The sequence below is a fragment of the Arachis hypogaea genome, chromosome 17, assembly GCF_003086295.3.
Source record: "Arachis hypogaea cultivar Tifrunner chromosome 17, arahy.Tifrunner.gnm2.J5K5, whole genome shotgun sequence".
NCBI classification, from domain to species: domain Eukaryota; kingdom Viridiplantae; phylum Streptophyta; class Magnoliopsida; order Fabales; family Fabaceae; genus Arachis; species Arachis hypogaea.
Window position 1 is genome coordinate 46955376 of NC_092052.1, and position 21506 is coordinate 46976881.

Sequence of the window (21506 nt, forward strand, 5' to 3'; positions counted from 1 at the left end):
TGACATTTTTGGTTTGTTAAAATGGCATTTGAAACCGCTGTTTTTACAGGTTAAAATGGCATTTTGAACCGCCATTTTTACCCTGATGAAGCATTTTTATTGGTTAAAATGGCATTTGAAACCGCCATTTTTACCGAATTAAAATGACATTTCTTGCTGTTTAAAATGGCAGCTACAAACCGCCCTTTTTACCGAATAAAAGTGACAATTTTTATCATTTAAAAGGAAATTTTTACAATCATTTTTATCGCGTTAAACAAATAATTTTTTGATTAAAATTTCACAATAACAAAAAATTATAATCCATAAACAAAATATTATATAGCTCATGAACAAAGTATTAAACATAATATATGATTTTTTAGTATTGGGTATAAAAAAAAATAATTCGTATACAAAGTATCAAACATAATATATGATTTTTTAGTATTGGATATAAAAAAAAATAATTCGCTATAAATATACAACTATAACAATTTTTTATATATACACAAGACTAACGTTCACAGAAGCCAAGTTTTCATTACATAAATTCTTGTAAAATCTTTGTTCCAAGTTATCAGTAATCTGCCAAGAAAAAATACCAGAAAAAATTAGTAATGACAATTCAATATTAAAAATAACTAAAAAGAATTAGAACCTAAATTAATTCATCAATATTTGTTTATATATAAGATATCCCAAGACTGAAATTAGGTGAGATTGTGCACGAATAAAAAATAATATACGACAAATATTTTTTTTACCTAAATTGATTCCTCCACACCCTTTTCTTTTAGCTCCTCAGCTCTCTCAATGAAGCCAGGCACATGCTTCAAGCTGTTGCAAAATGAAAGAAACTCAGATCTCAATATCAAAACTTTATAAAAAAATTTACATAACTCAGGTGCAATTATATTTTACATTTGATTGTTTAATTTTGTGAGTCCAAAACTAGTAGCTTTTCTAATTCATGTAGAGGAGAATGCATCCCAACTATATCATCAGATACACTTGATGATTGTTTGGGACTCACTATGCTTGTTACCTCTTTGACTATTTTCAATCTCAGCAGATTGTGACCTAAATACACCAAGAAAAAAACAGAGAACACAAAATCTTCAATTAAGACAGTACAAGAAAAACTACATATCAATGAACCATAATTATTCAATGAAAATTTTGTAATATCTTAATCAATGTTAATTTATACTCGTCTTCTAAGTATTGCTTATAACTCTTTGGTCTTGATGGAACTCACCCAAGTGTGCGTATTTTATTTTGTTTATTCATGTAAATATATCAAAACAGATTAAAATAATTTATCAATATATACGGAAGAGAGTAGCTTGAAAACTTAAGATTTACTACATGGGTAATAAAAAATAGAATAAATTTAGTTGTTAAGATATAAAATTCAATAGATGGTATAAAAAGGATCAACTGACAATAAGGACAATTAATAACACGTTACTAGTTACTACGAGCTACAAGAATGTGCTCAAGACAACTCTTGTACGGATCAAAATTAGGATAATACTATGGTGTATTATATATTTATATCTTTCAATGAAGAATAAAAATTATTTATTTAATAAAATATCACTCAAAATAAGGTATAGCTTGCGATTTATACATCACCGCCTAGAACACCTTCTGAGTGCTTGCATTTTGTCATTTCTTATATAAAACCAGTTTCTTTCTTTTTAAACTATGAGAATATAGAATAACTAATCTATAAATTAATTTATAAGCAGCTCAAAGGTGTAGAAAGAGACTGCAAATAAAGGTGTGGCTAGTGCTATAACATGAATAGTTGATAGAGAAGACCACAATCAGAACCTGTGATCCTTCAATAGCTTCCAGAAGGCCTGCTGATATAGGTCCTCCTTTCAGAGCCTAGTATCATCCCTGAAGGCAACTATGCAGTGTCTGCAGAGAGTTGCATAAAGATGATTGGTGAAGTTGAAGCGAGTTTCCCCTTTGAAACTGACAAACACGTCATATTTCCAATTCTTCTCAAGACACAAGGGGCTTTGGATTCTTATATATTGATAATTAATTAGTATTTGATTGTTTAATTATTTATTATGTCCAAAAGATAATAGGGTAGTTAACTAATGCTACAAACAAAATCTTTGAAGATGCTTAGACAGTGAGCATACATAATAAGAACACATGAGACTAACCTCTCCTACTATACTTTTTACTTCTGGAGTCGCTTGTTTGAACTGAAAGCACTGATCCTGAGATTTTGTTAACCTCATACAGCAATACAGCCAAGAACAGGAAACAGCAATTATGCCAACATTAGAAGGATGATCAACAAGTGTCCATATGAATAAACCAAAATATCAATTTATACATTTTGGATTTGAAACCATCTTAATGCTATGCTTGAGTACAATTTCATATCTAAATGGCAATCTATTATTTGCACAGAAGAGGTAGCAGTGTGTCTATTGCTATGGGGGTTGGGAGGAGCAATCAGGGCAACTGCTTCTGCTATGAAGACTCTGAATTAAAAGATAAAAAACTGTCATCCATTTTAAATCACAGGAAATATTCAAATTATTAAGCAAGCTCTACCCAACTGCTAACAAAGAAAATCTGGGGCTTTCGAGAAAAGTCGACTAGTAAAGAAATATATTTTCGGTTCAAAATACTAAATAGTGGTCAAATTGTGACAAAATCCAAAGTATAAATCAACTTCATGATCTGTATAAAACGTGACACGATACAAATGGACTGTGGGTGGATTTATCTTAATCATTACTAAAAAGCTATACAATACATAACACATCCATTTGTATGATTATTTATCAATTTATAATATTTTAGTCACCATATCACTTACTAGCACAACTAATCCACAGAAAAATGACTCAGGTCACAAATAACTAAGCCTAGGTCAAATCAACAATAATTCAGTTAGAGAGCAATAATATAACATCAAGAAGAAAAAGAAATACTTTAACAACCAAAAGCTCCAAAGTTTCACCTCAGTTTCTGATGTACATCTGTTAGCTGCATTTGTAGAAGCCTTACTTGATGAGTTAATTCCTGCATGTGGAACATTTTTGTTGTTTAACTTCCAACTTAAATTTTCTAAAGCTATTTTAATCATGATCATTGTGATGTTTATGAAGAAATTGTACCTCCACAGTTTGACTGCTGTAAGATGGAAAAGAAGCAAAGTCAGACCCATCAAAAGCTCTTAAAAAGTGACAATTCAACTATCACAATAACTTACCTTGAACCCAAGAAATCCTGTATTTTTACATTGTGATCCAATTTCTTGAAAGGTTTTCTTTAGTGCCTATATTTTAAACACAACCAGAATGTTCAGCATCACTAATAAAAGTTCAGAGGAAACATGAAATATGAACCTGATGCATCAAATGCACAATATATAGAAAAGACAAATGTGAGATGAAAAGAATGTCTTACTTCAAGACTTTCCAATTTCCTGCTCAAATAAAATGGCAAAAAGAAGATTAGTTCATATATAATCAAAAAATGAAAAAGAAAAAACACAACCTCAGCAGAAAGTTTTGACACATTCAACCTTTAAACCTTTCAAAACGATAACCAAATAATTTTTTGTTTTGACACATATGATCATGGATTTTAATGCAGTCAAATATATGTCACACTCAGTTTTGGTGAGTTTATATTGTGTCCGCATCACATATAACCTCTTGTATTAAATTTTTCATCTAATATAATAACGTCTTGCAAGTTGAAGGCAAAGCAAAAGAGCTCGAAACAAGAGAGAAGGAGTTTAAAAGCCAAGTGGAGGAGTATGCATTAAACAAGGAGAATTTTGAGAAACTCAATTCAGAACAAAAAGCAACAGATTCTATATTTATTAGCACATATTGGAAGGTAACAAACACTAAATAAACTACAGAAGAATCCCTTAGAATTATGTAGATTAAACCTAAACAGAAGCTTAGAACTTGATAACATAATGTTTCACTGTGTTACTGGAAGCCCATCTGTCTAGAAGTTGAAAGCATATAAGATGGAATGATTTATTAAAAGGAAGGGTACAAATGTGAAAGACAGAGATCCCACATGGCACTGATGATTTCCTCAGGTTTAAACAATAATTTCTCAAAATCATTTCCTGATGATTTTTCTACATGGCACTGATGATAAACCCAATACAAAATATTGAAAATTTTTCCAACAGCATCAATTTTCAGTTAGCAATTCTTTAAAAGTTTAAATGAATTTGAACTGGAGTTTGCTTTGACTAAATATGCTGTCATCTGGCACCAGAAGCACCAGAAAAACTATAAATTCCATAAAAAGCTAAAAGAAATGTGCACAGTTAAGAGTTGACTTGACTAAGAGACTTAGAGAAACCCTTCCTTAGAGGATGAATTTTAACAGAGTTAAGAAAGCGCATATGAAAGGATCAATTGAGAAAGAAGATAAAGAAGAGTCGAGAGAAGAGTACCTGGGTGGAGCCATGGAAATTGAGAAGCTGGTTTCTGCTTTCCTGAGAAGCTAAAATTAAGAGTACCTGCGTTTGTGAAGCAGTTGAAGATAGAAGCCAGAAGAAGAAAACACACAGAACCCAAAAATATCATAAAGAATGAAATTAATTTCATATATAGTTTATGAAAACACACAGAACCCAAAAATAGATACTATAGTCACTTCAGAATATGATAAATATACATCCTTGTATCTCAGAGTAACTACTAACTATACAAAATTCAATTTAATATAGTATAGGAAAATCAGAACTAAAAGATCATTTAAGTAAAAATGGATGCCAAAAGTTCATATTTAAGGGAGGAAAAGCTATGCCAACTACACCAACACCATCATATAGTTAACTTGCAACAGCACACTCTTAACTCCTTACATCACCAACCAAGCACCTAACAAATTAACTAGCTAACTGTAACCACTTTAATTAATTCCTAACAGCCGACTATGTCAGTTATAGAGTTGCAAGGGAAAAAAAGAGAAGAAAATTTAGCCATCTCAGATAAACAGAGTGCAAATATAAACAATCCAGAATAATTTTAAGAAGATAACAACGCATAGAAAGTTAAACACGAAAAATCCAAACCTTAATAAGTAATCACAAATAAGGATGTAAGCTTTGTGAAACTAAGCTATGACAGATTTTTTCTGAGATCTGAGATCGGAGATCAGAGAAACACCTTAATAGAAGTAAGCAATAGAAGATCTGAGTTGAGAGAGAGAGAGAGAGAGAGAGAGAGAGGAAGGGGTAAAGTTACGAAAGAAGACCTGAGATCGTCGACTGGTTGAACAGTATCACCCCAACCGGTCCTCTGTAATCGGCGTCAATCACCCCCGCACCAACGTCAATCCAATGCTTCAATGGAAGACCCGATTGCGGAGCTGCAGAGAAACAAAAACCCCCATAAATCAGCACCAAAAATAATTTTGAAACCCTAACCCAAACAAAAACGAAGAAATCGGTGCCTTCTGGAATCAAAATACTGAGGTTTAGCCACCAGAGCCTTGCCTCTCGCCGGAATCTTCGTCTCCACAGCACTAACAGAAAAAACAAAATAAAACAGCATTTGTCGAAGAGGAGAAGTAACTGTTTCAGCTTAACTTGAGAGAGAGAGGTACCATGGAGGGATTGTAACCGGCGGAGAGAGGAAAAGCCCTAGAAGGAAGAACGGCGTTGTCGTAGAGCTTCTTTACACGGCGGAGAGAGGAGAAGCCCTAGAAGGATAGATAGAAGGGAGATGAGAGCGTCGAATGTGTTTCGTTGAATGAGGAGGGGTTGGAGTTCTTTTATTTTATATACGTGGGAAAACGGCAGTTCAAAACCGCCATAATTACTAGAACCGCCAAAATATACAAAGCCAATTCCAGCAGCAACGAAAATTGCCATAATGGCTGGATATTATGGCGGTTCTTTAAAACCGCCTTAATATCAATGCCATTTTAAACCCTTTTTTTTTGTAGTGAGACTCTTTTAGGTCACTCTTCAAAACCGTGACTATAGACCTTTTAGGTCACCCATCAAAATCGTGACCATAGACCCCTTTTATATCACCTTTTCATAAAATCGTGACCATAGATCCTTTTAGGTCACCCCCAAAACCGTGACCGATAGACCCTGTTAGGTCACTTCCAAAAACCGTGACCATAGACTCTTTTAGGTCACTTGCAAAACCGTGACCACAAATCTTTTTAGGCCACCATTTTTTAGAAAAATGTGACTATAGATTTTTTGTAATAACATAATGTCATATTTATTTTATACTTTCTCACCGTTACATATATTTAAATTTTTAGTTTTTTAAATCATTTAATAATATTTATTATTTAAATACATTTTGGTTAATATATATTTATATAATAATATTTACACTTTTCAAAGATTACATTTAATAATATTTAGCTTTTGCATAAGTAATATAAAAAATGGAATAAATTATTTTTTGTTTAGTAATTTTACATTTTAATGTGATTTTGGTCAATATAATTTAAACATAATTCATTTTCTCGAAAACATAGTTGACAAAAAATATCTAAATACAAATTACGTTGGCACTCGTCTAATTGTAATCAAAATTAATTTTGTAAAAATATATTCGTATCAATGTCCATTTGCAAACGTTAATTCATACACATATTATATAATATAGATCAACCTTTTCAATGTAGAAATTATGTCAACTACCAAAAATGAAATAAAATTAAAAGGGCTGTTGTGACATTATCTGAATTTATATAATAGGCTCAACAATCGATATCTAAATTAAACAAATAGCTATACTTCGTTGCAATTAAATACTCTACAATCATGGACGCTTTTATTTTTCCTTTCCAAGGTCTGCTAATTAATTTATAAGCACAGGCCAGAAGTTATCGGTATGAAGTCCCTATCACGATTACCATCTCTCATCTTAAAGTTTGGTGAATTAGAAATCGTCGACAAAGCTCAAATCAAATTCAAATAGGTGACGTCGATGAGGTTCGTTTGAGATAACAACAATATAATTGTATGTCTTGATCTTTACTTCTCCACTTTTCCCTAACACTATGTTTGCGTAATTAACTTGACGTGATTTTTGTTCCTTTAAAATCAATACCTAAGAAGGAAGGAAATTGCTAATTAATTGTTACTAGCTAAACTCTTCTGTCAATCTATAATCAACAAACTAATAAGCCAAAATGTATCAGACCAAAAGCACTAAAAAGCAATATATATATTGTTAACAAAGCTTACTTTGTTCTAATTCTATTTCGTAAAGGTCAAAACTCAAGTGAAGTCGACTTTACGTGAAGTTGATACCTCAGAGCTGTTAGATGAAAATTTAGTCAAATTAGTCAAATCATCTAATGACTCTCAGGTATCAACTTCACGTGAAGTCGATTGGATCTGAGTTTTCACTTTTCGTAAATCATATAAGAGTTAATGGTATCAAGTAATTAGTTTTTAATTATTCTATATTAAACGTAGTATAGGATATTATTATATTCTATTGTCATCGTATATATTAAAGTTATTACCCCCCCCCCCTTCCCCCCGGAACCTAATAACACAATGTGATAGAGTTATAGTACTATATTTTTGCTATACAAAATTTTGAATTAGATCTAGCATTTTCTTTTTTATTAACTATTTTTGGTGAGGTTTTCTATTCACATTTTTTATTCTCAATTTCTCATCCACATCATGTCGCTCCCAAACTAGCGGACATCGCACCCACCATTGCCTGCCATCACTAGACAGCGCCTAAATCATATTATATGAAAGATTATATTGCCTGTTTCCATATTTAAAATCTTGGTTTAACTCTGCAAGGTTTCACTTTTTCTAATTTGCGATGGTTTTTGATTCCTACAAAATGTGTTACAATGGTTCAAAAAACTAACCCAGTTTTGAATCTAGATATTAGATTGCGATGATTTTAAAAAAATTGCTATTACTTGATGAGGAAAATGTTGTGGCGATTTTTTTTCTCTCGCAATTTGCAATAGTCTTTTGAATATTATTATGGTTTTATACCCATATAAAGTGCGGAGGTTTGATCAAATTTATGACGGTTTTTAAACGGTGCAAATTACTCATCTCTCAAAAAAATGTTGCTTTGTGGGAGTTGTAACCACCACAATCTGGATGATGCATAATAAAAAGAAAAAAGGATAAATAGGTTCCTGACTTTTTAAATTTTTTACGACTACATCCCTAACAAAATTTAAATACAAAAAGATCCCTGACTTTTACAAACAGAAGACAATTTCATCCTTCCGTTTATTTGCCTCTCACAAATCAAACGAAACAAGCGAACGTGGTTGTAACATTGTTCAGGTATCCGTTACGATGTCTTGTTAGAAGGAGGCTAAAGTTTGCAAGACAAAAAGGTCCCTGGTGATAAAGATGATGTCATTTCGAATGCTAGCCCTAATGAGATTTAAATTGGGTTGTCTGAAGCAGCCCATGAAGTAGTTGATCATAGTTGTTCATGGTGGTGTTGCTTATATTGATAGCTAGTGGTGGAGGCTCATCAAGCACAAGACAAATCAAAGGTGGAGGTGGCACACGACAGGAATGCTGGGTTGGAAATGCGATCCCAAGTTCGGTGCAAGCTGGGGATGAGAAAGATGGCGTTGTCTGATGCATGAGCATCTTTAGTTGTTAAAAGTTATTTGATACGGATTTTTCAAATACCACAACTTACCGGCAAGTGTACCGGGTCAAACTAAGTAATAAACTCAAGTGAGTGAGTGTCGATCCCACGAGGATCAACGGATTAAGCAAACAATGGTCAGTTGATTATTCTAGTCAGACAATCAATAATAAGGATTTCAATAACAAATAACATAAAAATAGAGAATTAAGCAAGAGCAAACTAAAATAGGTTAAGAAAATAATACGATAAAAATAATTAAGGTGTTAGAGATATTCAAATTTTTGGATTAACAATTCTTATCAACTATTTCAATCATGCAAAGATTCAACTCACTACTAGAAAATTAGTTATTACAGACAGATATTTCCGACGGATTTTATCCCACGAAAATTCAGACGAAATTTCAGAGGGACTTTTTTTGTCAGAAAACAAAAAAAAATGAATTAGCATAAACTACAGACAGAAAAGAGAATCCTCAAAAATTCTGTCAGAAAAATTAATTTTTTTCGTGGGAAATAGTTACAGACAAAAAATCCGTCTATAATTAAATGGACAAAAACACTGTATTTTATTAAATTATTACAGACGAAAAATCTGTCTGTAATTTAAAATTTTTTATCGGAAATATTGAGTTAAACCTAACTCAGATCCTACCCTCTCGATCCATTCACACTCCAAACAAGTGAAGAGCTTCTTACTCTCTCCGTCCACGCTCTCTCCATCGCAGGAGCTTCTTTCACCGCCGCCGCTCTCTCCATCGCTCCGTCCACGATCTCATCACTGACCTCAGATATGGCTTAAGGAATCGAAACCATTACACACTAAACAAACCAACAAACCCTAGCAACAACATTATCAATCTTACTCTCACAACCATTTGCAACCATTAGCTTTCAGGTGAGGTTCATTCCTTTTTCTCTTTTTCTTATTCCCTCTATTTTCGCTTTCTCCTGATTTTGGCTACCCCAATCTGTTATTTCCCTTTTTTATTTTTATTTCGTTCCTTATTTGTTTTTTCCACTTTTCACTCTCTTCAATTCTTTGGGCAATTTCTCTTTTAATTCCTTATTTCTCTGCATTCCTCTTTAATTAATTTGGGATCAAAGTGTTGGTTCCTTCAAAGGAATTTCTCTATTTCTAACATAAATATTTGTTCTGTTTTGCTTCAAAGAATTTTGTTTCACTGATGGTCTTGCTTCAACATTGGAAGTAAAATATAGTGAAATAGAAGTGAGAGGGTGATGAGTAGTAAAAAATGGCTGCAAATAATGAACGAGGATATAGGTAGGTAGCTAGCTAGAGTTTGATTAGATTATCTCTCTCTTTATCTCTTCTCTTTCATTTATTTTGTTCACTATAATTGTTAGTAGTTATAGCCATCCTCCATTTGATTAGAGACCCACATATAGGTTTCTCCCTCTCTTGTTACACGTGCAACGAAAGAACTAGAGTATTGAAAAAGTGGTAGTTATACATTTAAATTGATTTGTGTACATGTATCTTTCATCGTGGCTTCCACTTTTATCTTGAGATCGCTGATTTTCTGTTTCTTGTCATTATTTATTTGATGCTAAATATTGACTTCCTCGTCAACTTCTCACTTGCAGAATTATAGAAGGGTCAATTAGTTGCCGTTAAAGGAATGAATTCACAGCTTTAATTTTTGTCAAACACTAAACAAAGCAATAATTTTTTTGGAAGAACTTAGAAAATTATAATAGTACTGGGATAAGATTTATTTATTTATTTTTTTCTGAAGTAAATGATTTTTGGATTTAGATTGAAGATGATTTGAAAGGGTAAAAGTAGGAGGAGGTGAGCATTTATCAGCTTTGCTGGTTGGTGAAATAAGACCTACAGTTCAAGATCCTTCTCTCATCAAGGTCCCCCACGGTCATTAATTGAAGCTTAAAAACAAAAAGGTAAACAAAAATAACCTTCCTGCCCCCAAAACACACACACATCATGACTCATGAATATTATTGATCAATTTACTAAAATTATTGTTTTGATAGGAATGAGTTTCAGATAAGTTTGGCAAATTTGCTAAGAGAAAGTTATTTGATTTTCTCTTTTTTATTTTTTATTTTTTTGTTGATAATTGATAATCAACAATTAATTAATGCTGGAGAAACATTGACTATGCTGTCAGAGTCAGAAGTTTTTGAACCTTCTGAAGTCATAGCTGAGAGTGATCCATGGACAACTGATTAGGTGTCCTGTTGGAATGTCTCCATATATTAAAAAATTTTGGTGTTATAGGGAAGTAGGGAACAATGCATACAGAAACGGGAGTGGAAAGGGAGAGATTGTCACATTGGTAATTTAATTGTGTTGAAGGGAATTTTGCAATCTTCTGAAACTTTAAATGGCTTAATGGAATGTATGGTATACAATAGGCTTTGGCTTTTGAGGATGAATCAGATCCAGTTTTTATGGGTGGGAATACATAGGATGTGTCATGTTTAGTTGAATGGCACGGATTATTTTAAGAATTTAGTTAAAACTTAAATGGAATTGTATTTAGATTTACAATATTTGGATGAAATTGCTTATGTTTGACACGAATTTAATGACCTATATGGTTAGAATTTCATTAAACATTTTGGGCTTCTCTGGTGGGCGACTTTTCTTTTTCTATTAACAGAACGAAATACAACTAGGTTCTAGTGAGTAGGGTTCATCGTTTAACGGTTTTTACTAAACATATAAAGCATGTTCACTTTGTCTGTCCTTTATTTATTTGAGAAAGGTTTCTCTCTATCTCTTCTCTATCTTACTAATAAAACACATTAGATTCATCAATAATGTATGTAATAAAACAGATCTATATATCATAAAAGATTCAGAGTTCTCTGTGTTGATTTATTTGCAACCACCATGGACATGCTATACTTTTATTTTTTTTGTAAATAAAGTTTAGGTGGATTTGCCACAGTTCAGTCTATTAAAAGTAGGGTATGTCCCTAAGTTCAATGATTGCTTGTAAAAGTACTTAGTTATATGTTATCTCCCAAAGGATTCCATATAGTAGGAAAGAGGACTTGAGTTCACATTCTTATCAAGTCATCATGTGATTCTGAAGTAATATTTACTTCCTATGACCACTAATGGTACCAGTAAAATGTGATAATTGTGTTTTGAAATATATCTACATATATTATATCTCTGTGAGCTTCAGCTCACATGCTTCTTGCCATGAACGAACTTAGTTAAAATAGTTGTTTCTTTCAGTTTGATCATAGATATGAATGTGTAACTCTGAAGTTCATAGAGATGTTATATTTCTAAATGGCTCCCTCAGGAGATAAGGATTTACATAATGTAAAAGGAAGAATAGAGAGTCTACAGAAAATTAGTCCTAAACAAATTTAGATATTGGGAAGGACCGGCATATTATTATTATGGATGTTTTGACAAAAATAACCACATCATCATCCAAGCTTAACGGTGAATATGCAGAGAATAGAAAACTAGAATTCCATGTGATCAAGAGGATCCTTTAAAAATTACAAGGATTTTACATGACAAAAAAGAAAGGTTCTGAATAACACACGACTTCATCTGATCAGCGTCTTGCTTAAGGTATTAAGAAATTGTGGTTTTCATTGAGAAGATGAAACTTGCTTCTTGTTTTTTCTTTCTTAAATATTATTGGAAGCATAAACATCTTTAACGAGCACTTGTTGCCAAAGCCAACAACATAAACTATGAAACTCTTGAAGTTGAAATCGATTTAGAAGTTTCAAACAAATTATGAATTGCTTCACCATGTATGCTAAACCTAACATCTCATCAGTGAAACTAGAAACTAAACCAGAATCATCAGGGTGAAGCTGCTCAGGTCAAGAAATCCTATTAACTTCTCCATGTTTATTTTACACGCATCATCACTCTTATCAGTAAACAGGCACTCCTACTCTCCCAGGCTTGGATTCTTCCCCCCAACCCACCCTCTTCCCGGGACTCTCTTCTTTCCCGCAGCATCCTTCTCTCTTTGCTCATTCCGCTGCTTCATCGGCTCCTTCACCTCACTCTTTTCTTTGCATTCTCATATTGTAAATTTGTGATATCAAATCAGTGATTCTGAGAGTTTCATTTATAACACAAAATGAATTGGTTTTTTCCTCACTGAAATCATCTGATTTTGTACTTGTTTGAATTGAAGATGCATGGATAAGATCTTACTGAACATTGTTAAAATGAGATTGATTTTGGTATATTAGTGCGAGCACTGGTATCAACAACATACTACCCACAAGTAAAGTGCTGCCACAGAAATTAGAAGGAGGATGCCAAATTTCTCAGATAACTGGCCCTGTTACAGCTGCTAGAGATACCGTGACAACAGCAGATCGGAAAAGTGAGTTAACTGCTCTTTCTCCGCTTCCTTTATTGTTAGTTTGTTTGATTAGTTTGACATTTAATTTGTTTAACATGCTTATATGCTAAAGTTATTTCCAGTTGTGTAGGTTCTTTCTTTTCTCAGTTTAATGATCCAAAATGATGAATGATTCACAAGTTTGCATGTGGCTTATGTTAGCTATTATGAGAAGGTTAGAGCGTCAAGTAGTTCTACTACAGTTCCACTACCACTGCTACTGCCGCCACCCTCAATCTCTTCGGATGAGGACTATGATGATGATGAGGATGAAGATGACACTGAAGACTATAGCTGATAGTTTTAGCATGGTTGAATAATAATATACTAGGAATTATAGTTGATGATCAATACACTTTGAATTATAGTACTTTTCTTTTAGTTTGATAATACGATGAATTTGTTTATTTTTTGAAATATTATAAATATTTGAATACAAATTAGATACAAATTTGTATTAAATTTATATTTATTTTGTATGAAAATAAGTTTCTTTTGTAATTGGAAAAATCTAAAAAAAAATTCTATTTTACCTTACTGAGGGATTTACAGACGGATTTTCTGTCTGTATTCAGAGTGTGAGATGATTTTTCAAGGTCCAAATTACAGACGAAAAATCTGTCGAAAAATCTGTTGCCAATTACCGATGGAAAATCCGTTGAAAAATCTGTCTATAATTACAGACGAAAAATTCGTCGGAAAATTCGTCTGTAATTACCGACAAAAAATTCATCGGAAAGTTCGACGTTTTAGGAAAATGGATGGAGAGTTTACCGAGAGAAAATTCTTCGGTAACAGGTAAAAATCCGTCGGTAATTTTCCAACGGAAAAAAATCTGTCGGTAAATAATTTTCGATGAGGCTTTTATAGAGGGACAAAATTCGTCGGTAACCAAAAATCCGTTTGTAATAAAGACTAAATATGTCTGTAAATCTGTCTGTATTAATTCATTTTCTAGTTGTGACTCATGGAAAACCTTAAGTGATTAAATCCTAATTCCTTAGTGATCTAATCTCCTCTAACCAAATTAACCGCCAATTCCTTTGTCACTTAATTTAAATTAGAAGTTTAAGTCCAAGTTCTAGTTTTTAAGCCACACAAATCCTAAGAACCCAAAAATAAGACGATTATATGTCACGTATCGCGTTAAATCCAGATAATTAGAGAATGATGAGGAATTGATTTCAAGCTATAATTCCAGTAATATAACTTTTCCAATACTTAAAAGGAATTCAAATAGAAAAAGAGTTATCTTCCAATATACTCTAATCCCTAGGATGAAGAACAAAATCAATCCTTGAATATAAATTAGTGCATTAATTAAGAGTAGAATGATATTAAAATAAATGGAGCTCCTAACTTTAACAAAGGAGGTTTAGCTGCTCATGGCTCACAGAAAAACCTAGAGTAAAAAGTGTAAAAGTGCAGAATCAGGAAGAAGAAAAAGAAGACATGGAGCCCGAAGGGCTGAATTTTTTCTCCTTTTATATCTAATCCTAATTGATACAAAATTAAAATTCTAAAACCTAATAATATATTTTCTAAATTTAAAAATTAAATAAAAACTAAAATAAGCCATTCGAGGAGTTGCTAGACACGAGCCTGGCAAAAACGTCAAGCAGTGGCGTTTAGCGCCACCAAATAAAAAGCTTCTCCACTTGAAAACAAGGGCCTGGCGCTAAATGCCAAGCAATGGCATTCAGCGTCACTAAACAGAATGCATCCCACAAATTACGAGGTCCTTGGCGTTAAACTCCGAGTCGTGGCGTTTAGCGTTGTGATGCTAGAGAGAAAGCATAAACTATTATATATTGTTGGAAAGCTCTAGAGGTTGGCTTTCCAATGCCACTAAAACTGTATCATTTATAACTCTATAGCTTAAGTTATGCTCGTTGGAGTGTGAAGAGGTCAGAGTTGACAACATCCACGAATTCTCCTTGCACTTGTCCTCAATTCTTGGTTCCCCTTGTGCTTTTGCTTATCTTTTTCTAAAATTTTCTACAATAATCAAGAAACCAAGGAAATTAAATTACTAATAGAATATCCTTGAAAATCCAATAATTATCAAGCAAAAGTCATAACGTTTCTATAAGAATTGCCTAAGAAAAGTACTTAAAATGTTCATGCATCACAACACCAAACTTAAGCTCTTGCTTGTCCTCAAGCAAGTAAAGAATCATGGCTTAGTCATCAAACTTTTCAATCTTAAAATGGAAGGGTGAATGGTTTTAATTCAAATGAGTTTGGTTAGTCGTTTCACTTTTGCATAATTCAACACCATTGGTTATAATCTTTCAAGGCCTCTGTCCGAATTAGATTATAGAATCCTTCCTTGAATCATCACCATGAAGCAAGCTTATTTGCTTTCCTTCCATATCTTATTTTCTTTGGGTGCTTTGTACCTTGAGCCTAGTGATAAGAGGATATTTTATACATTTTATGACATTATTTTCATATAGTTTTTGTTATGTTTTATTTAAGTTTTATCAAGTTTTCATAGGTTTTAGTGCAAAATTGAAATTTTTGGATTCTACTTTGAGTTTGTGTGATTTTATGCAATTTCAGGTATTTTCTGGCTGAAATTGAGGAGCTGGAGCAAAAGTCTGATTCAAAGGCAGAGAAAGCACTATAGATGTAGTAAGGATCTGACCTCTGTGAACTCAAAAGAGCTTTTCTGGAGCTACACAAGTCCAAATGGTGTGCTATCAATGGTTATGGAAAGTTAACATCCAGGGCTTTCCAAAAATATATAATAGTCCATATTTTTGCTTCAGAATTGGAGACTCAAAACTTGTGTTCAATGCCAGCTATCTACCCCAGTCCTGGCGTCCAACGCCCACAAGGAGGTGACCAGCGTCCAACGCCCAAAAGGGGGGCCCTAGCCAGTGTTCAACGCCCCTAGGGAGTCCTAGCACGTGGCTTACTCTCTTGCTCAGCCCAAACACTTACCAAGTGAGCCCTAGAAGTGAATTTTCACACCAATATAGTAGTTTATCATATTTCTGTAATCCTTAGTCATTAGGTTAGTATATATAGGAGAAGATCACCCTTTTTTAGGATCTTCTTCCGCCACTTTACATGTTTTTACATTGTTCTATGTACAGTATAAACCACTAAACCTCCTAGGTTAAGGGGAGGAGCTCTACTGAATTTCATGGATTAATAAAAGTATTACTGTTCTATCTCAATTCGTGTTTGATTCTTTATTCTGAGATGTATCTTCGTTCCTAAACCTTATGAATGAGTTGAACTGGCACAAGGTTATCTCTATTCTACATGGGTTCAGCGAGCGTCTTTCATCGGATATCAATGAACCACTAGCTTGATTATACATCTCTTAGACGGCTAATCCACGACTTCGTTGGGGACTTCTCGAGACACCAGTTCAACCGAGGTATGGGGAGATTAGGGTCTTTGTGGTAAAGGCTAGAATCAAAGGCGCAACATTCTCTCATCCAAAAGATTCGACCTTGTCTGTGGTATTTTGAGTAGGATCATCAAGGGAAATGGACTGCAAGAGCTTCATCCTCATTCAGACTGGATCCGCACTAACCCTGGTGTTCAACCTAGAGGAGAATCGACGACCTCTCAAGAAAGGAGTTGATCACATACAGCCTGCCATAGAAGAAATCATTCACAGTTGGCGTAGACAGTGGGACCGAATTAATCCAGAAGAATAAAGCACCTCTGAAGCTTTAACCATCTTCTAATCATTGAATTCACCTTTAATTGAGTAACGTTATCTTTATTTTACTTTTATGCGCTTTAAATAAACAAACAACTTTTCTATCCGCCTGACTAAGATCTACAAAATAACCACAGCTTGATTCAAGCCAACAATTCTCGTGGGATTGACCCTGACTCACTCAGGTATTACTTGGACGTCCCAGTGAACTTGCTGGTTCAGTTGTGCGAAGTGTAATTCCGCGCATCAAGTTTTTGGCGCTGTTGCCGGGGATCGTTTGAGTTTGAACAAACTAATGGATTATTTTGTTGCTTAGATTAGGTACTTTTTAATTTTGTTTGAGTCTTTTATTTCCCTTTTTCGAAAAAATAAAAAAAAACTTTTCAGAAAAGCAAAGATTTTTTAGTCCTTTTGTTTTCTTTTCAAAAAATTTTCAAAACCTTGTCTTTTCTTTTTGATCTTTATCTTTTCTTTTGTTTGTGTCTTTTGTTTTCTTTTCAAAAACTTTTTCAAAACCTTTTCTGTTTTTGGCTATGTATTTTCTTTTAATTTTTTTTACTTTGAGTCTTACCTATTTCTTGTTTTCTTTTTCAAAAATTTTTCAAAACCTTTTCTTTTCTTTAGTAATCTTTGTCTTTTGTTTGACTCTTGTGTCAATCTTTAAGTTTGGTGTCCCATCTGTTTTTATCCTCTTCTTTAAATTTTTGAAGGTGTTCTTATTTTCCTTTCTTCATATTCAAATTATTCTTGGTCATTTTCCTTGTTTGATTTCAAAAAATTTAAGTTTGGTGTCTATTTGTGTTTTCTTGCTTTTTTCGAAAAATTTGAATCCTTGATCCTAAAAATTTTAAGTTTGGTGTCTCTTTGGTGTTTCTTGATTTTTCTCTCCTTTAATTTTTCGAAAAGTGTTCTTGAGTGTTCTTCATTGTGTTGAATTGTTCTTGGTATTTTTCTTTGTTTGATCTTAAAATTTTTAAGTTTAGTGTCTTTTTGTATTTTTTCTCCAAAATTTTCGAAAATTATAGCCTTTAATTTCAAAATTTTTAAATTTGGTGTCTCTTGGTTATTTTTCTCTTTCTTCATTAATTCAAAAAATCAAAAAAATATCTTTTCTATCTTTATGTCAAAATATTTTCAAAAATCTTAACAAAAATTTCAAATTTTAATTTCAAATTATTATCTTATCTTATCTTAATTTCAAAAATCAAATTTCAAATCTTATCTTTATATATCTTATCATATCTTTCTTTTAATTTGATTCTATCTTATCTTATCTTTCTTTTAAAATTTAAAATTCAAAACTTTTTCAAATCTTTATCTTATCTTTTGTTATCTTCCATTTAATTTCAAATCATTATCTTATCTTATCTTAATTTTAAATTTCAAATCTTTTCAAAAATCAAATCTTTATCTTATCTTACTTCAATTTCAAAATTTAAATTTCAAATTGTTATCTTATCTTAATTCAAATTCAATTTTCAAAATTCAAAATTTAAAATTCAAAATTCAAAATTCAAAATTTAAGTTTTCAAAATTCAAAATTCAAATTTTAAATTTCAAATTTCAAAATTTTCAAATTTCAAATTTTAAAATCAAATCTTTTTTAAAATTCAAATTTCAAATCTTATCTTTTCAAATCTTTTTCAAATCTTTGTCATATCTTTTTAAAATCTTTTTCAAAATCTTTTCAAATCATATCTTATCTTGTTGACTTATTCTTTCAAATCTTAATCTTTGTTTGACTTTCTTTTTAAATTCAAATTTCAATCTTCAAATTTTCAAAATCAAATCTTTTGCTTTACTTTCAAATCTTGTTGATTAGTTATTTACTTATGTTATTCTCTTTTCTACTCTTCTTTCTCTTTCCTTTTTTTCAAAACCTCCTAACTAATTCCTCTCTCTTCCTTTTCGAATATTCTTACCTCTTTCTCTCTCTCTTCTATTTTCGAAAATCATCTACTTCTTTCTCTCTCCTCTTTTTCGAAAACCACCTTTAAAATGGTCAAATCTTTTTAATTAATTAGCTGATGAGCGGTTAATTTATACGCTTTTTGGCATTATTTTTAGTATGTTTTTAGTAGAATCTAGTTACTTTTAGGGATATTTTCATTAGTTTTTATGTTAAATTCACATTTCTAGACTTGACTATGAGTTTGTGTGTTTTTCTGTGATTTCAGGTATTTTCTGGCTGAAATTGAGGAACTTGAGCAAAAATCAGATTCAGATGTTGAAGAAGGACTGCTGATGCTGTTGGATTCTGACCTCCCTGCACGCAAAATGGATTTTCTGGAGCTACAGAACTCAAAATGGCGCGCTTCCAATTGCGTTGGAAAGTAGACATCCAGGGCTTTCCAGCAATATATAATAGTCCATACTTTGCTCGAGTTTAGATGATGCAAACTGGCGTTCAATGCCAGCTCTCTGCCCAATTCTGGCGTCTAGCGCCAGAAACAAGTTGCAAAGTGGAGTTCAACACCCAAAATGGCACAAAAGCTGGCGTTCAATTCCAAGAATGACCTCTCCACGTGTAGACTTCAAGCTCATCCCAAGCACACACCAAGTGGGCCCCGGAAGTGGATTTATGCATGAATTACTTACTTCTGTAAACCCTAGTGACTAGTTTATTATAAATAGAACTTTTTATCATTGTATTCGTAGTCTTGGTTACACCGGTTCCCCTCTGGGGCCGAGACCAATGAACTCCATTATCACTTATGTATTTTCAACGGTAGAGTTTCTACACCCCATAGATTAAGGTGTGGAGCTCTGTTGTTCCTCAAAGATTAATGCAAAGTACTACTGTTTTTCTATTCAATTCAACTTATTCCGCTTCTAAGATATTCATTCGCTCTTCAACCTGAATGTGATGAACGTGACAATCATCATCATTCCCTATGAACGCGTGCCTGACAACCACTTCCGTTCTACCTTCGACTGAATGAGTATCTCTTAGATCTCTTAATCAGAATCTTCGTGGTATAAGCTAGATTGATGGCGGCATTCATGAGAGTCCGGAAAGTCTAAACCTTGTCCGTGGTATTCCGAGTAGGACTCTGGGATTGAATGACTGTGACGAACTTCAAACTCGCACGTGCTGGGCATAGTGACAGACGCAAAAGGATAGTAAATTCTATTCCAGTATGATCGAGAACCTCTAAGATGATTAGCCATGCAGTGACAGCGCATCGGACCATTTTCACAGAGAGGAATAGGATGCAGCCATCGACAAGGGTGATGCCTCCAGACGATTAGCCGTGCTGTGACAGAGCATTTGGACCATTTTCCCGAGAGGATTGAAAGTAGCCATTAGCACCGGTGACATCCTTACAAAAAGCCAACCATAGAAAGGAGTAAGACTGATTGGATGTAGACAGCAGGAAAACAGAGGTTCAGAGGAACGAAAGCATCTCTTTGCACTTATCTGAAATTCTTACCAATGATTTACATAAGTATTTCTATCCTTATTATATTATCTATTTTCGAAAACTTCATAACTATTTTATATCCGCCTGACTGAGATTTACAAGGTGACCATAGCTTGCTTCATACCAACAATCTCCGTTGGATCGACCCTTACTCACATAAGGTTTATTACTTGGACGACCCAGTGCACTTGCTGGTTAGTTGTATCGAAGTTATGACAAATTATGAATTGAGATTAGAGCACCAAGCCTTTGGAGCCATTACCAGAGATCACAATTTCGTGCACCAAGTTTTTGGCGCCGTTGCTGGGGATTGTTCGAGTTTGGACAATTGACGGTTCATCCTGTTGCTCAGATTAGGTAATTTTCTTCTTATTTTGTTTTCAAAAAGTTTTCAAAAATCTTTCAAAAATCTCTCCTTTGTTTTCGAAAAATTTTTTAAAATAAAAATGTTTTCAAAAATATATTTTTCTTCAGAGTTTTTAAGAATGAATTCTAGTGTTTCATAAAGCATGTCGAAGCCTGGCTGGCTGTAAAGCCATGTCTAAATTCTTTTGGACTGAGGTTTCACTTATACTCAAGAGAAGAGCTTCTTTGTCTTTCTTAGCAAATTAGCTGATGCATGTAATTACATACTAAAGCTTGGCTGGCTATTAAGCCATGCCTGACCCTTTGATTGGAGCTTTAGACTAAAGAGCATAAGATTCCTGGAATTCATATTAAAAATTTTGGAATCCTTATTTTCCTTTTTCAAAATAATTTTTGAAAAAATCCAAAAAAATTAGAAAATCATAAAAAATAAAAAAAAAAATTTTGTGTTTCTTGTTTGAGTCATGTGTCATGTTATAAGCTTGGTGTCAATTGCATATTCATCTTGCATTTTTCGAAAATTCATGCATTCATGGTGTTCTTCATGATCTTCAAGTTGTTCTTGGTAAGTCTTCTTGTTTGATCTTGATGCTTTCTTGTTTTGTGTTGTATGGTGTTTTTCATATGCATTCTTGAATTCTTAGTGCCTAAGCATTAAAGATTTCTAAGTTTGGTGTCTTGCATATTTTCTTTGCATTAAATATTTCAAAAGTATGTTCTTGATGTTCATCATGATCTTCATAGTGTTCTTGGTGTTCATCTTGACATTCATAGCATTCTTGCATGCATCACATGTTTTGATCTAAAATTCTCATGCATTGCATCATTTTCATGTTTCTCTCCCCCATCATTAAAAATTCAAAAATCAAAAAAATATCTTTCCCTTTTTCTCTCTTAAAATTTCGAAAATTAGATTTGACTTTTTCAAAAATTTTTAAAAATCTAGTTGTTTTTATGAGTCAAATCAAATTTTCAATTTAAAAATCTCATCTTTTTCAAAATCTTTTTCAAAAATAAAATCTTTT

The 21506-nt window shown here is 32.9% G+C and overlaps 1 protein-coding gene and 1 long non-coding RNA gene across 26 annotated transcripts; one reads left to right on the forward strand and one right to left on the reverse strand.

Moving 5' to 3' along the window:
- Positions 1 to 340: 340 nt before the first annotated feature.
- On the reverse strand, positions 341 to 5753 carry LOC112764109 (uncharacterized). 22 transcript variants are annotated; one of them, XR_011875224.1, is made up of 13 exons: positions 5605 to 5752; positions 5452 to 5523; positions 5254 to 5367; positions 4448 to 4513; positions 3430 to 3448; positions 3233 to 3298; positions 3138 to 3153; positions 2981 to 3042; positions 2169 to 2225; positions 1822 to 1911; positions 1028 to 1062; positions 747 to 819; positions 341 to 567 (listed from the first exon to the last, which is right to left on the reverse strand). XR_011875224.1 is itself a non-coding variant. In XM_025809639.3 (11 exons), the coding sequence occupies exons 4-10, from the start codon at positions 4459 to 4461 to the stop codon at positions 793 to 795; spliced, it is 261 nt and encodes an 86-aa protein (XP_025665424.1). In that variant the 5' UTR covers positions 4462 to 4513; positions 5254 to 5367; positions 5452 to 5523; positions 5605 to 5752; the 3' UTR covers positions 341 to 567; positions 747 to 792. The 22 variants fall into 22 exon arrangements, 3 of the variants coding, with proteins under 3 accessions (XP_025665424.1, XP_025665423.1, XP_072078938.1); XR_011875223.1 differs by having other exon boundaries at positions 904 to 1062; XR_011875222.1 differs by having other exon boundaries at positions 1822 to 1968.
- A 3526-nt stretch (positions 5754 to 9279) lies between these two features.
- On the forward strand, positions 9280 to 13467 carry LOC112766893 (uncharacterized). Of its 4 annotated transcripts, none has more exons than XR_003184602.3 (4): positions 9280 to 9521; positions 10404 to 10546; positions 12793 to 12987; positions 13089 to 13467. It is a non-coding gene; the product is annotated as an uncharacterized lncRNA (long non-coding RNA). The 4 variants fall into 4 exon arrangements; XR_003184600.3 differs by having other exon boundaries at positions 9282 to 9521; positions 12851 to 12987; XR_003815018.2 differs by having other exon boundaries at positions 9288 to 9521; positions 13168 to 13467.
- Positions 13468 to 21506: the final 8039 nt, after the last annotated feature.